The sequence below is a fragment of the Phytophthora cinnamomi genome (assembly GCF_018691715.1).
Source record: "Phytophthora cinnamomi strain GKB4 chromosome Unknown Contig18, whole genome shotgun sequence".
In the NCBI taxonomy this organism is placed as follows: domain Eukaryota; phylum Oomycota; class Peronosporomycetes; order Peronosporales; family Peronosporaceae; genus Phytophthora; species Phytophthora cinnamomi.
In genome coordinates, this window is record NW_027150951.1 from 477261 (window position 1) to 493115 (window position 15855).

Below are 15855 nucleotides of genomic sequence, written 5' to 3' on the forward strand. Positions count from 1 at the left end.
CATGTGACCTGCCGAACTTGTGCACTTTTAAATCTGTTCACTGAGCAGTGTTCAGTAATATTACAGACAACGACGAATTGAATCGGAAACATATTTTACAGGGAGTAATCCTGGGAGCCAATCAGTACACTTGGGTTTTATATTACATAAGCTTGTGTATTTATGCTCCTTGCAGTGTATTTTATCCATCACTCACATTGGCAATCGGCCCCCATTGACCCCAAAAATTGTATTCTTATCTGTATTTGCTGGTGATCACTGCTCGCTGGTGTCGTTTTCGTATCTACTGTTGGCTTTTACACTTCGCGTATAATGTCTTTTTTCAACCTGGTTGTTTTGAATCGAACATTCGTCCAGAACGACCTGGAAAAGATATTAAAATACCAGTTCCAGTCACTCCAAGAGTCCTCATTGCGGACAAAAGACAAGAGGATTGTGCATCCAGCTCAGGCAATTCAGTCTGTATGCTAGATACAGTTGCATGTGGATACTACCATATGACCCAAATAGTACCAGGTATGGGACAAGGTCGATTCATATGTGCGCAATTGATAGGATTTGGGATGGTACGCGAGTACTGGTACATGTGTACCCGTAATAATCGGTCCCAGTAGTGCGACACAGTTTCCAAGTCATAATCAAGGCCGTTCTTAACGGAGCGGTAGGCTGGAAGGGCGGTGGGGCGTAGAGAGTACCACTCTGCGCGTCGTCGTTAAGAATGACGGAGTGTAGGGCGGTAGACCGCTGTACCAGACTGTACCTGTGTCCGAGAAAATGTCGCATTCACAAAACGCCCCGAACCTCCTGTGGGCCACAGTGTGGCAGATACTACGTATGTTCCCTCAGCTAGTCGATTTGGACGACGAGGAATGGAGCAGTTCGTCCAGTGATGAAGAGGTGAATGACATTGCCGTGTGTGTCGCTGCAGCGACGCAGGCGCTTGCCCTTAGAGAAGATTATTCAGAGGAGCTCGCGCTCGGCTAGACAATGGTGCGCAGCAACTCTCGAGGGCGATCCATTTGGATGGGGAGTCAGAATCTGGGCAGCCTACCACGGACAGCGCACCCCCCCCCCCCCCCTCGTGGTGTGCGTAAGCATTTGTAGGGATTTGGAGGTATGAGACATGAGACATTTGATAGTGATACAGACGGCTCGGCCACGTGCACGTCTCGATGCGTTGGAGGGGGGGGGGGGGATTTCTCAGTGGCGCAGAATTCTAAATGGAGGGGGGACGAGAAGACTCTGGTGGCGGAATCTTTCCGCTCATTACCTGAGCCACAGAGACCGAGTGCAAGGACCGAAGGCGGTGCTTACTGCGCGCTCTCCCTGCCGAACTGCGCGATGGACAAATTGTTCTCACCCTCCCACGAGCCCACCGCCGTCTTGCCGTCCTTGTGGAGACGAAGCTACACATTGTGGAGAGATGGGGCAATGCAGACCACTCTACCTCCTCGTTTTCCGAATTTAGACATGAATCGCATTCACACCAAGGGCAATCAGGCGGAGGCGCTGTTTTCGAGCGCTCATGCTAAGATGTAAGCTGCGTTGAAGTGAATAAAGACAGCATATTTATAGGTTTGAAATATCGATCTATCTGATGATGCTAGTTTCACGACCTGAAAATAAAGACCGCAAATACTTGGCTCGACGATTTTCCCCATTTTGGGCCCTTTTTTCCCTCTTCTTAACTGGATCGCCTGTTAATATCATGCTATCACGACTCGTGATTCACGAGCATCACTCTGACCAGGGATGGCAAAAAAAATATGGAAGGATTTTTTCAAAATAAAAATAGCAGCCGGCCACCGTGCAGTTCTCGGCGCCGCGGTGCGGTGGCTGCAAGATGGTGACCCCCAAGGTGACGCAGCTGACGGAGAACGAGTTCCTGGCCGTCAAGTTCCTAAAGGTGAGCACCGAGGCGTCTGCAAGGAGATTGACGTGGACTGCTTTCCCACCTTCCGCGTGTGCAAGGACGGCGAGATGACCGCGTCGCACGTCAGCAAATATAGGGCCCCACCTAATAGAGCGCGGTTGTCAGATTGTGTCCGATACAAAACCGAAGTGTTTTATTTTCGTACTTACACGAATAAAAATGAAAAAATATTTTTATTATATTTTTTCACGGATAAAAATATTTAAATAAGTTTTTTTTTCATCCCTGCCCCCCTCCCCCTCGCGTAGGGCGTAGGGGGCCTACCGATCCGTGATCGAAAATTCCCTCGAGGTAGTCCTGACTGCTGCACAGAGCCGGAGCGCAGCCTACCCCGGCCTACCGAGTCTACCGCACACCCGCTCCAGGCCCTTGTTCAAGAGCGTGTCCGCTACGCAGCTGGAGATTCTCAATACCGGTACCACTCCGTTTCAGAATACAGACGAGGGCGTGAATAAGGAACGCCTGATATATATTCAAGTGGTATGAGCCAATTAGAGGGCATAAATTGCCATTGATGGGACAAAATACTTGATTTAGTTAATTACTACTCCGTCTCAAAATTGATGTCCCATTGTTGTAGAACACATGCGCGTTTTGTCAATATTTCCTCTTTTGCAGCGCGGTTTGGCAAATACGACGCGGCGCGTTCTCACGGTTTGAACCGTGTGCTTATTTACTCAGCACGGTTAATTTTGACAGCAGAGTGACGAAATGAATGGCCTCGGAGGTGATTTAAGAGCTGGGACAGGGCGGCAGATCGCAGATGTCGCCCTTCCTCCTCAAACCAAGCGTCCAGATCCGCTCATTCTCCTACTTTCCCAGTCCAATGGAGGTTTCAAGCACGCCGCGAAGGCGGAAGCTCACTGACATCGACCGCGAGCAGGTCATTGTGTCGATACTATCTTCTTCCTGGCGAAGCAGAGCCCCACCGCCAAGTTCGTTCCAAGCGCTACATCACAAAGGTGATGATGCTTGCTGCGGTAGGAATACCAAGATGGGGTGAGGCCTCGGGCTCCTTTTTCGACGGAAAGCTAGGCATATGGCCCTTCATCGTGCGGGAAGCTGCTGTCCGCAGCAGTACCAGGCGTCCGGCGGGGACAATCGTGACCAGGGAAGGCCGCGTAAACCAAGGTACCTATCGTGCAATGTTGATTGAGAAGCTTCTACCTGATGTTCGCGAGCGCTGGCCGGCCGCAAGAGACGGTGCGCATGTGCGCGTGCAGCAAGACAACGCTCCTGCCCATGTTAGCGTCGACGATGCTCAGTTTGCCGACGTCGTGCAGCAGCAGGAGCTGGATATCGAGCTGTGCTGCCAACCGCCGAACTCCCCGGATCTCAACTGCTTGGACTTAGGCTTATTCGCAGCCATACAAGCCCGCCAACGTCTGCGCACACCTCGCAGCTTCGATGAGCTCATTGATGCCGTTACAGCAGCGTACTGGGAGCTGCCGCCATCGCCAATTAATGCTGCGTTCTTAAGCCTGCAGGGGTCGATGGACTTGTGCATTCAGGATACCGGAGGCAACACGTTCAAGCCTCCTCACATGGCCAAAGTGAAGCTTCAGCGGGAGGGAAGACTGCCTCTGAGCCTTCAGTGCTCCCCCAAAACAGCCGTAATTGTGTCGCAGCGTTACAGGGAACAGACTACTCACCATAGTTAAATCAAATACAGTTTGAGGACATCATTTTTGAGACAAAAAAAAGAGTGGGATAGGACATCAATTTTGAGACGGAGTAGTATGTCACTAATCTGTGTCCGGTCCACGTATAATCTGGCGTGGCGCCAACAAGATTTGATGGTGTCGGCGTCCAGCGCATTCCACGCGTTGCTGTACCACGTGACTGCGTCCGATGTCTCGATTACAAAGGGGTACAGCTCGCAGCACAGTCTCCAGACTGCCTCTTCGCCGCAGTCTTGCAGTACACGCCGCTTGATCCACGTGATCACACCTTGGTCTATCGGTTGTATCGCCGGTGTCGTGTTTGGGGGCAAGAACTCCACCTCCACGTTGGCCAATGTGTCCTCCGGAGGTATGTGCACAGTTGCATTGTCTAGTAGAAGCAGAATCTCCCTCTTGGCCTCATCCATCGACTTGTCCAAGTCCGTCAACCATTGTTGAAAGACTGGTACAGTCATCCAAGCTTTGCTTGTGCCCTTGTATTGTGCGGTCGGTGGCTTCATGGGCAGCCAACGCGGCTTCTTGGCTTTGTCCAGAAAGAGTAGCGGTAGCTTCTCCGTCCCGGAGCTGAGCCCATTCTCCTAGCGTCGCGAGGCTCCACGTTGGCTCGCGGGTGTGCATTGCACAGAGGTCGAGCTGTTACTGCTTGTTGAGGCGCATTCTCCGTGCTTGCCGCTCCATCTTGTTCGTGTCAAATTCGAATTTCCCGCCCAGATTCAAAACCCAGCTCTGCCAGCAGGCCCAGCTGGCCAATGGCGATGGCCAATGTCAGTGCTTCAAGCTCTTCCCTCTAGAATTGCATAATATTAGGTTTTGAAGGTTATAGGATGACACCCGTTCCTTATTCACGCCCCCGTCTGTACTTGTCACACCTCAACTTGTCGCCAAATATACTTGGTTTAACTATGGCCAGTTGTGTTTACGCTAGCTACTGTTCGTATAACCGAGACTGTATGGTCAGAGCAGGGGATGCATAAAGGAAGCCTCCCATCCCGGCGAAGCCTCGCTTTTGCCATGTGAGCGACCTTGTGTACAGTGCGACCCCCCATTTTCGCGGCTGCTGACCTCTAATAAACTGTTAGAAATAATACTCCGCACATTCGGAGGCACTCGGATGATAGCTTTTGGGATAGGACTGGATTGCGCAAGTGGCGTGCACATCTCCGTTTTCAAAGGTTTTCCCTCTATCAAGGGAGGGATGACACGTTCTCCGAGATTGACTTAAACTCGGGTGCATAGACCTTTTCATACCCTTGCTCTCATTAAACATTTCTGTGTCGTACAAATGTTGTGTCGCCCCTCCTGGTACACTACGCTGACACTAACTCAGAAACACGAACTTTGTCTTAGCGCCAACATGGTATAAGACTGTGGATCTCTTCTCCGCAATGAAGTGTTGCTCTGATGGCTTTAAAAGATCTCCGATGAACTATTCGCAACTGCTGGTGCCGCACAGGCTTCATTTATAAGGCCCGGATTAAGTGAAATACTAGTACATTATCAAATAGCAAATCATTTTAATGTCCATGGCATAGTTTATTACCCTCTCGTTTCTTTTATGGTCCACCCTCCGCGAAAACGGGGGGTCACACTGTATGTGTTCTCCCCCCCTTCGCGAATGCATGACTCCATTGCGCACTGCAAACTCAGGAAAATACTGTTAAGCATCTCATCTGGCAACTCCCAGTACATCACTGTAAGCTCTCTCCTGATTCGTTTGACATCCATAGCTGAGATTTGAATTACGAGGGGAAGGCTGGGCGACATCTGTGGACGATTCGGGTGCAAAAGCTCCTTTGAGGCCATCACGCTGTCAATCTTGAGAGCTCTGTGAAGGTCTACCCACCATTCAAACCGTCAGAGCGCCTGCGTTCTATTAAGACTAATCGTAGTCGTTTTAGGCAAATATTGACGAATCCCGAAGCACTTAAGCAAAAGAGAACAAGTATTCTGAAACGGAGTGGTACTCAATATTATGCAGTGTGTGAAGAGAAAGTGCAAAATGCATAATCCTGATTTTCCAAAATCCCTAATTGTGTTGCACCGAAATTCCCTCTACTACATTCGAGGGTTGGTACTAATATCGATTTCACCCCTTAAGTAATATCAATAACTCGTGAGACAGTTTTGGTTTACGACATGTATTACTCTGACTACCAGTTCATTCCACCTTTCCGCGCTTTTCACCTCCTAGCACGATTGTTCATTCCACCTTTCGGCGCTTTTCACCTCCTAGCACGATTGGGGAAGACAAAAGGATCAAGGCGAGGGTCTAAGGATGGTGGTTGTGGAGACCAACAGACGCTAGAGTCACCGGCCCAAATCGCTATGGTAACGCTGCCCTTCTGGGCTAGCGAACGCATTGCTTCTTCGAGTGTGACCCCGTCCAGGGGTTATGGCGCAAGATATGGGAGCCATAGGCTCCAGCTTTCGATGCTCCCTGGGGTGGAGGCTGTTGGTCTTACCGTCCGGCTGCGATGTCCATGACGACTGGCGCCACCTTCGTGAGCTTCATCTCGTTTTATGGCGCATCCACAGAGCCATTGCGTTCCACGAGCTGTGGCGTCTCCGGAACGATATCTATTTCCACGGTGTGCGTGCGTGTTCTGCCGCCGTGCGTGCGGGCAGAGTTGCCAGAAGTGGATCACACCTAAGTGCGTACCGAAGTGCGTCGGCGATCAAGTGGGTGTGCACCCAGGTTGTCGGCCGTAGAAAGATAGCCCGTAGCTATCTAGGAAGAATAGGGTGAAGAGCCTGCTCTCGGAGCAGCTCTAGAAAAGTAAAAAGCGTAAGAGAAACAAAGACAGTTGGAATCTGGCAAGCTGCTGCACAAGCAACTTCCGGGGGTATTCGCTGTGAGGGCGAAGTCAGATCAAAGTTAACTTTAGTTCAGCGAGTTCGACTACAGCTGTTCTCATATGGACACCCCGAGTCCTGGGCGATCACCCCGCGCGCCAACCGCGGCGGAAGATCAAGGCATGGAAGAAGAGATCCAAGAATCGACATCGGCAAGGGAGACGAGCTCTCCCCGCTCGGCGCGTGCGCCGCGTGCGTCAGTCAAGGCGCAGTCACGACTGGGACACGGACCGTTCCGGTCGTGGTCGCCAACAAGAAGAGCCACTACTGTGGCAGCCATACGAGGGTTGCGTGGTGCGCCACAGATTGGCACGGGAGGTACATCTGCGCAAGGGTACCGAGACCCATTCCGCTCTCCTTCGCCCCGGCGTGCAAGACCACTGGAGCGAAGACAGCCAGAACAGGAACTGGCTGGAGAGAGAAGTGACGTCCCCGTTGGAGGTGGTGGAGGTGCGCCTAGCGCGCCACCTGATGGATCTGGTGGGCCTGGAGGCCCAGGTGGTAGTGGTGGAGATCCGCCCCCTGCTCCTGATCCAGCTGGCCCGGGTGGGCACTCGCCCGAGGACGAGGAGATACCGGACGTCAGCGAGCAAGACCGCGTGGCAAACGCCCCGGCCTTACCAAGGGCGCCCCAGTACAAGGGACGCACCATGTAGTGGGTCTAACTTGACTCACTACTTTAGCTTACACGTTGCGCAACGTGTATGAGGAAGCGTAGGTACTTAATAATTACTTAGGTTAATTATACTTGAGTACGCACGTATAATATAAATCAAATAAAGACTCCAAGTGACTTAGATTAGGTAAAATGAGAACTTTATTGTTTGTAAATTGATCTTCCTCCTAGAACTGCTAAAACTGTTTATCATCTATGAAAGGGGTTGGCAGCGGTTGGCTGTCAGAGCCCCGCTAATATGCATGACTCTGATTGGTAGAAAGATGCTGCTTTCTACCAATAGGATCTTTGGGTATGTGTGGACCACTCATTGTGGTGGTCCACTTCAATGTATCCATTCGTGTGTCTTACACCAAGGTGAGGAAGTATCCAAAACTTTTAACAGATAACCTATCAGTTAAATTCACAAGTGGCTTGTAGCCACTTGTGCGTGTAACCCCGTTACACACCATGGCAGAGCGAAGGGACTTCATGCGCGCGTACCAGTCGTACTACTTCGCGCTCAGCGCGTACGAGACCGCGTTCAATCGTCCGAATGTGCTGCCGGTGAAGCACTGCATCAAGGCGCGTACTTTGCGCAGGATCTGCTACTACGAACTGGAAATTCCTGTTGAGAGTGTGACGGAGGAGATGTTGGTGAAATATTTCCTCGATGCCCGCGTACCTGAGAGCGACGACGACTACACGGCCGTTGATAGGGATATGAGGAATTTGAAGATGGACACAACATTCCCAGACGCTGCGTCACGCGTGAAGAAACTCATCGACGACATGGAGATCGTGCTGATTAAGCACAACATGGACGTGGTGATCCGTGTCCAAGAGCCGAAGAAGCTGGTATCCTATCTCGTCGCGGCGTTGGCGCCACCTGCTTTCAAGCTGGCAGTGCAGCGAAAGTTATCGCAGGAGCAGTACAAGGCGTACAAGAAGGACGTCGTTCGTTTTTCGAAATGGATACGCGAGCTGCTACGTGGCTTCATCGTCTGGGGAGAGCAATCCGGAGAAGCTGCGGCTAGCTCAGCAAAGGCGAAGGAACAGCAAAAGAATGGGAGCCAGTCCTCCGCTGGTGCTGGTGTTGCAAAGGGGCCTCGCAATGATCGTGATCAACAGAAGCAGCAACAACCAAGACCGCCGAGAGAGAAACCGCAAAGCTCGACGGGTGGGTCTGCGCCAACCAAGGGATTCCATGCAGCGGCACATCCGTGTTTGAAATGCCACTCGCAAGACCATCGGGTAAAGGAGTGCCCGATGGCTTCAGAAAACGAGGCTAAGGAGCTGATTTCATCATGGCGCGCTCAGCAGCGGGAAGTCCGTGAGAAGTCCATGAAGATGAAGATAATTAGCGTAATCCCTCCGGAGGACGGGAAACTTGCAGAAGAAATAGCGCACAAGGCGCTTGTGAACGTGGGTGACGATGGCTGCATGCCAGCCACGGTGGATGCGATATCGGTTCTGGCGGCGCTGGTCGACTCTGGAGCTGACGATTCAGTGGTGAGTCTTGGCGTTATCCGCGAGCTGGAGAACTCAGGGCAGTTTGTCCAGTTGGCAAAAGCAGCAGGAGAGCTGTTGCCTTTTGGAGTCAGAACGCTGTCTGTGAGTCGGCGTGCTTTGTTTAATGAGGTTCTGTTTGAAATTTCTGCGGGCCCGCTGCGGTTGAGAAATGTGCAGTGTTGGGTGTTCGAAGAAGATGAGACGAAGTCACTTTCCATCGGCCGATCAGTGATGCAGAAGCTGGGCTATACGATCGATGGTTTCCTCGTCAAGGCATTGCGGACGAAATCTGAATGGGATTTAGCCTCGGCTGACCAGGATGTGGGCACATCAACTACAACTACCGCTGCCGAAGCAGGCGGCGGCAGTGATTCTGGTCGTGATGGTCTGCTGCGCGAGAGCAAGCCTGAGCTGGTTCGTATGCAACAGCTTCGAGAGCTGGTCGGATTGGACCCCGGCCTGCAAGGCGACAGTATGGGGGTTGCTGAAGACGTGGATTTTAGGACGGCTACCCCGATACTGTCTCGTGTCAAGGCAAAGACATCGGAGGAGGTGCATAAGGCGCTTCAAGCAGGGATCGAAGATGCTTACGGACATGGGCTACCGCCGGCGGCGGCAAAAGAGCTGCGCCGTATCATTTTCCAACACGAGGACGTGTTCAGACTGGAATTCGGTGGTGATCCCCCTCTGAAGGTGCCGCCGATGCAAGTGCGTTTAAAACTAGGTGCGCAACCCGTTAAGTGTCGAGCGAGACGCTATCCGCCTCTGCATCGCGAATTTCTGGAGCGTCACGTGGACGAGCTCGTCAAAGCTGGACTGCTCTATGAAAACCATCGCAACGCTGGGCATCGCCTGCTCTGGTAGTACCCAAGAAGGCTGGTGAGTTTCTTATGGTTGTGGACGATAAGGGCGTCAACAAGTGTACGGATCCAATGACGTGGCCAATGCCGAATATTGAGGTCACTTTGAGCTCACTCGAAGGTTCCGAGTACTATTTCGTCCTGGATTGGTTTCGTGGATATTGGCAGTTGCTACTGGCGCTAGCCTGCCAAGCGATGTTCACTATTATGACACATAAGGGGATGTACACACCGACACGGGTGCCGATGAGTGCCACAGACTCTGTGGCGCATTGCCAAGGCGCCGTCGAGCAAGTTTTTGGTGATCTCATGTATCATGGTATACTGGCTTGGTTAGATGACATTCTCGGGTATGAAGACTCCGTTGAAGGCCTGCTGTGCCTTTTGGAGAAGGTGCTCAAACGTTGTGCTGAGTTCGGTTTGAAACTACATCCGAAGAAGTGCCGTTTCTTCGCGCGAAAGGTGACGTGGTGCGGTCAACTTATCAGTGGCGGTGGTTTATCGCACTGCCCGGAGCGGGTAGCAGATCTGGTTGAAATGCTTATGCCTAAAACTGCTGCCGACCTACAGCAACTACTCTGCGCTATCAACTGGATGCGCAGTAGTATACCAGGTTACGTGAGTTTAGCCGGAAAATTGTACGAGCTGTTGGACGTGGCAGCTAATTCTGTGCAGAGTCGAAAGAAGAAGATCCTGGCTCGCGTTTTGCTGGATGCGGTTGGATGGAGCGCTGTTCATGTCGACGCCGTGGCTGCACTGAAACGTGCGCTGGTAGCAATGGTGCCATTGGCACATCCCAAAACTGCCAGCCTAGTCTGCTTGTATTCTGATGCAAGTGCAGAATTCTGGGGCTCTGTCGTGAAGCAGATACCGAGTGAAGACGCTGGCAAGCCGCTGGGAGAGCAACGCCACGCACCACTCGCGTTTCTAAGCGGAAAGTTCGTTGGTGCTTCGTCACACTGGCCGGCCGTGGAAAAAGAGGCTTACGCCATTATTGAGTCGTGTAAGCGGCTCGAATACTTGCTGCTGAGACCCGAAGGGTTCACAATTTTCACGGACCACAGGAATTTGTTGTATATCTTCAATCCCGAAGTTTTCGACAGTGGTATTGCGCGTTATCAAGCCGATCTTTTGCAACGGTGGGCAATCGCGTTATCCATGTTCCCCTACGCGATTGAGCACATTTCGGGAGGAGATAACGCGTGGGCCGATTTGCTGTCACGCTGGGGAGCGTCCGATGCTGCTGCAACACATGGGGCTCGTTCAGTTCGCGTTGCCGTCATTGCTGTGGACAAAAACTTTGCGATATCGCCACTCCAGGAGGCGGAATTCATGTGGCCAACTAAAGTTGAGGTGCGGGCGTCGTTAAAGGAGTATTTCGGTGGTGTGATTCCGGTGGAGGAGAACGCAGAAGACGCACCACCTGCGGGTGTGCATTGGGATTTAGCGGATGGGCTTTATCGCGACGAGCACGACCGGATTTGGGTGCCTTCCGGAGCAACCAATCTGCAGACACGACTGTGTGTTGTTGCACATGCGGGTGCTGCTGGCCACCGCGGCGTTGCAGCTACTCTCAAGCACTTGAACGATGTGTTCATTTGGGATGGGATGGACGAGTCTGTGCGCAACTTCGTCGACGGCTGTCTGCACTGCATGAGGGTGGATGGTACAAAGGTGCCCAGGCCGTTCGGTGAGGCAGTGCATGCAACGAAGCCGAACGAAGTGATCCATTTTGATTACTTGAGTATACCTGCAAGCTCCAATGAACTGTGCTATGTCCTGGTACTAAAGGACGGTATGAGTGGATTGGTAGAGTTAGTGCCGTGTTGCGCTGCAACAAGCTCGGGGGTGTTTATCGCGTTGACCGAGTGGTTCAAGCGATATGGTGTGGTGAGTCAGTGGGTCTCCGACCAAGGGAGCCACTTCAAGAATACGCTGATCGAGTTGCTGCGGCGAAAACTGGGAGCTCAACACCATTTCGTCACTGCCTACTCGCCTTGGGCGAGAGGAACAGTGGAAGTGGTAAACAGACTGATCCTGCGGTGCATAAAAGCAATTCTAAGTGAACAGCGGCTGGCAATCAGTCAGTGGCCGGAGGTTTTGCCGGTGGTCCAGATGGCATTGAACCATCTGCCGGCTGACCGACTTGGGGGAGTGGCACCAGGGACAGCATTCACTGCGCTGCCAGCTCAAACACCCGTTGGTGCTCTGATTCATCAGCGCACTCAAGAACTAGTGAGTCTCGACTGGGTCGCACAGAAACAGAAGGACCATTTGGTCGAGATCCAGGAGGCGCTGGCCAACATGCACAAGAAACTGACGGAAACAAGTGAAAAGAAGCGGGAGCAAGCGCGTAAGCGCCAGGCGGCGCGATCGGGTGTTGCGCTCATTACGTTTTCTCTCGGCGATTTCGTTCTCGTCGGGCAAGTGCTGTCTCGAGCTAATAAGTTGGCGATCCAATGGAAAGGCCCACGACGCGTGGTGAAGATTCTCAATGACTACACTTTCGAGGTGCAAAACATGGTGGAGCCATTTGACATCCAGGTGGTACATGCATCCAGGATGAAGCTGTATGCAGAAGCAGGACGTGAGGTGACTGAAGACCTGGTTCAGCACATCATACACGGTGAGGGCGGTCACCTGGTCGAACGCTTCATCGAGTGTCGATTTGGGCGAGAATTGCGTGCCTGGGAGATTAAAGTCAAGTGGTTTGGTCTAGATGAACTCGAGGCTTCATGAGAGCCTGCCCGTATCATGCTGGAAGACCAACCAGGGCTTGTGGGAAAGTTCATCGAGGAACACCAGACTGATATGCTAGTGCAGAAAATGGCGCAGGCGCTGAACATTCGTGGTGCGGAGCAAGTTGCTGGACGCCGTCGAGGTCCAGCGAGACGTCCATAGCCGGGCACGTTTTTCATGATGGTGCTGCATTTTACGTCTGGTTTCCTCGCCCTTTTGGGGGGAAGTGTTCTGCCGCCGTGCGTGCGGGCAGAGTTGCCAGAAGTGGATCGCACCTAAGTGCGTACCGAAGTGCGTCGGCGATCAAGTGGGTGTGCACCCAGGTTGTCGGCCGTAGAAAGATAGCCCGTAGCTATCTAGGGAGAATAGGGTGAAGAGCCTGCTCTCGGAGCAGCTCTAGAAAAGTAAAAAGCGTAAGAGAAACAAAGACAGTTGGAATCTGGCAAGCTGCTGCACAAGCAACTTCCGGGGATATTCGCTGTGAGGGCGAAGTCAGATCAGTGCGATCAGCCCAAACATTCCCCTTTTGAGCTGCTCGTGTCAGCAACACTACCTGCACCTCAATCGCCGATCAACAGTTCAATCTTGATGGTGATGAGATCAGGACAGTTTGCGCCGTCTGGGGTTCCCTGAACTAATTGGTGGCGACGTTTAACTCGAAATTACGCGTGTGTGGATACCTCTGCCTTAGGTTTGATTGAGCTTTCACTTAGCCAGCACTACGACAAATCTACCTCCCAGTTAATCAACTTCATTCTTCTTCTTGTTCTTCTTAACAATGCCCTTGTGCAAACTAAAACCACCCCTCTGGAGCAGCGGCAAAAATGGACCCCCAAATACGAGGCTGAGCTTGGCCTTCAACCTTTGAGTTGAAGTGTTGTTGATGGAGAAATTACCGAGGCATGATGCAAATTCTGTCTAGCGTTTGGCCGCGAAATTGCACCAGCTGAAGATGTTGCACTGCATCAGGCATACCCAAAATATCATATAGTTCTACTGATACACACGAAGAAAAATAAAACCCTNNNTCATCGAGTGTCGATTTGGGCGAGAATTGCGTGCCTGGGAGATTAAAGTCAAGTGGTTTGGTCTAGATGAACTCGAGGCTTCATGAGAGCCTGCCCGTATCATGCTGGAAGACCAACCAGGGCTTGTGGGAAAGTTCATCGAGGAACACCAGACTGATATGCTAGTGCAGAAAATGGCGCAGGCGCTGAACATTCGTGGTGCGGAGCAAGTTGCTGGACGCCGTCGAGGTCCAGCGAGACGTCCATAGCCGGGCACGTTTTTCATGATGGTGCTGCATTTTACGTCTGGTTTCCTCGCCCTTTTGGGGGGAAGTGTTCTGCCGCCGTGCGTGCGGGCAGAGTTGCCAGAAGTGGATCGCACCTAAGTGCGTACCGAAGTGCGTCGGCGATCAAGTGGGTGTGCACCCAGGTTGTCGGCCGTAGAAAGATAGCCCGTAGCTATCTAGGGAGAATAGGGTGAAGAGCCTGCTCTCGGAGCAGCTCTAGAAAAGTAAAAAGCGTAAGAGAAACAAAGACAGTTGGAATCTGGCAAGCTGCTGCACAAGCAACTTCCGGGGATATTCGCTGTGAGGGCGAAGTCAGATCAGTGCGATCAGCCCAAACATTCCCCTTTTGAGCTGCTCGTGTCAGCAACACTACCTGCACCTCAATCGCCGATCAACAGTTCAATCTTGATGGTGATGAGATCAGGACAGTTTGCGCCGTCTGGGGTTCCCTGAACTAATTGGTGGCGACGTTTAACTCGAAATTACGCGTGTGTGGATACCTCTGCCTTAGGTTTGATTGAGCTTTCACTTAGCCAGCACTACGACAAATCTACCTCCCAGTTAATCAACTTCATTCTTCTTCTTGTTCTTCTTAACAATGCCCTTGTGCAAACTAAAACCACCCCTCTGGAGCAGCGGCAAAAATGGACCCCCAAATACGAGGCTGAGCTTGGCCTTCAACCTTTGAGTTGAAGTGTTGTTGATGGAGAAATTACCGAGGCATGATGCAAATTCTGTCTAGCGTTTGGCCGCGAAATTGCACCAGCTGAAGATGTTGCACTGCATCAGGCATACCCAAAATATCATATAGTTCTACTGATACACACGAAGAAAAATAAAATCCTGTTGCTGTTGGAGGAACGGGATAAAATATATAACGTAGTAAATGAAGATGGCAGAATAGATTACCGTAGTAAACGCATTTGCACCTAAAGACACTGCTCAACCACCGCGACGTTCCAGAGAAAGTGAAAAATGCCTAATCCTATTTTTTCAAAATACCTAATTGCGGACATGCCTGAAACCACCCTCTATTCGCGTCGCTGCCTGTGTATTCCACCTTTCGTTCTCCACCTCCCTAACAGATGAGGGAAGACAAAAGGATCAAGGAGGAGTCTAAGAAGGTGCTCGTGGAGACCAACAGACCGCACCACAGCCTAAAGTCACTGGTGCAAACCGCTGTCAACACTGCCCTTGTGCAAACTAAAATTAACCCTGCAGCGCGACAAAATGGATCAAATCGAGGCTGTAGTAGTAGGATTTTCTCATTGCTAGCTCCGACGGCTGACCCAGGTGACGACGGGTGAACGGTAATCGACTTGACAGCGTCACCACGACGAAGGACGGTGACGAGGATTGAACGAGCAGTCAGTTGTGGCGGATGCAAGCCAGCGGGCTGGTGCCACAGCGCGAGGATATAGAAGGGATGCAGGGGTCGCCATTGAAGCTGGAGCGACTCGAGAAGATCGCAGAGAGACGCCACGGCTAGGACGAACGACGTGCGGGATGCGGAAAAGGAGAAGCGACGAGGAGAACCGATGAGCGGCTGAGACAGCGTGATGTGAGTAGGTTAGCAAAGGACACCGTAGCAAGTAGGATAGGCGCGGATCGGGGGGACTTCGGTAGATAGGAGGTGCGCGGCCTTGCGGACTGGCAAGCCGCCCTCAGTTCTGGATTTAGTGCGGGAAGAACGTAACGAACTAATCTTAGCTACTTGGTGTCGGACGCGGAGTTAGTGTTGCTACCTATCGGGAATTGGGGTACGCGGCACTGCACGAGGTACGCTGTTCGGGGTTACGTATGCGCGTGGTAGAGCAGTAGAGTGGTGAGGAACGCGGAGAGGAAGCCTGCAGGGGATTCGACGTCAGTATGCGCGCTGGCGTCGTGCCGAGGACATGGAGCAGGCTGGCGCGTGCCATCGCTCGAGTCCGCTGTATATTGCATGTAAACCGGAACGCTTGCGGGGAGCAGCCTACAGACCTAGGTCGCGGATAATTGCTCTCTCCTCACTGTCCCTATCCCTGTCGTCAACGGTGGACAAAAGGGCCAGCTAACACTGGAGACTCCCATGATCCATGCTCCCGTTCTACGAGGCTCAGCTCCAGGAATTCAACTGAGTAGTCTAAGGAATGGTATCTGTCCCCGTAGGATATGCCGACATGGTGGTCAGATACACGGGCTAACCGTACGGGGATCGTGAGATTCCTGCGGGTCTAGCGTCGAGAGGGTGGACCCCGCAGCGGAAACGGAAACGAAAACGAAGCGAAACGATGAACGAGTGTGATTAATTGATGTGTTACTGTGGTGTCTAGCGGACATGACGACGA

General features: G+C 52.1%; 1 protein-coding gene across 1 annotated transcript; it reads left to right on the forward strand.

The window, feature by feature from the left end:
• Positions 1-1843: 1843 nt before the first annotated feature.
• On the forward strand, positions 1844-3594 carry IUM83_17992 (uncharacterized protein; the record flags this gene model as incomplete). The annotated part of the gene is made up of 2 exons (XM_067942965.1): positions 1844-1906; positions 3094-3594. 2 exons carry the CDS (start codon positions 1844-1846, stop codon positions 3592-3594), a joined length of 564 nt encoding a protein of 187 aa, XP_067795902.1.
• Positions 3595-15855: the final 12261 nt, after the last annotated feature.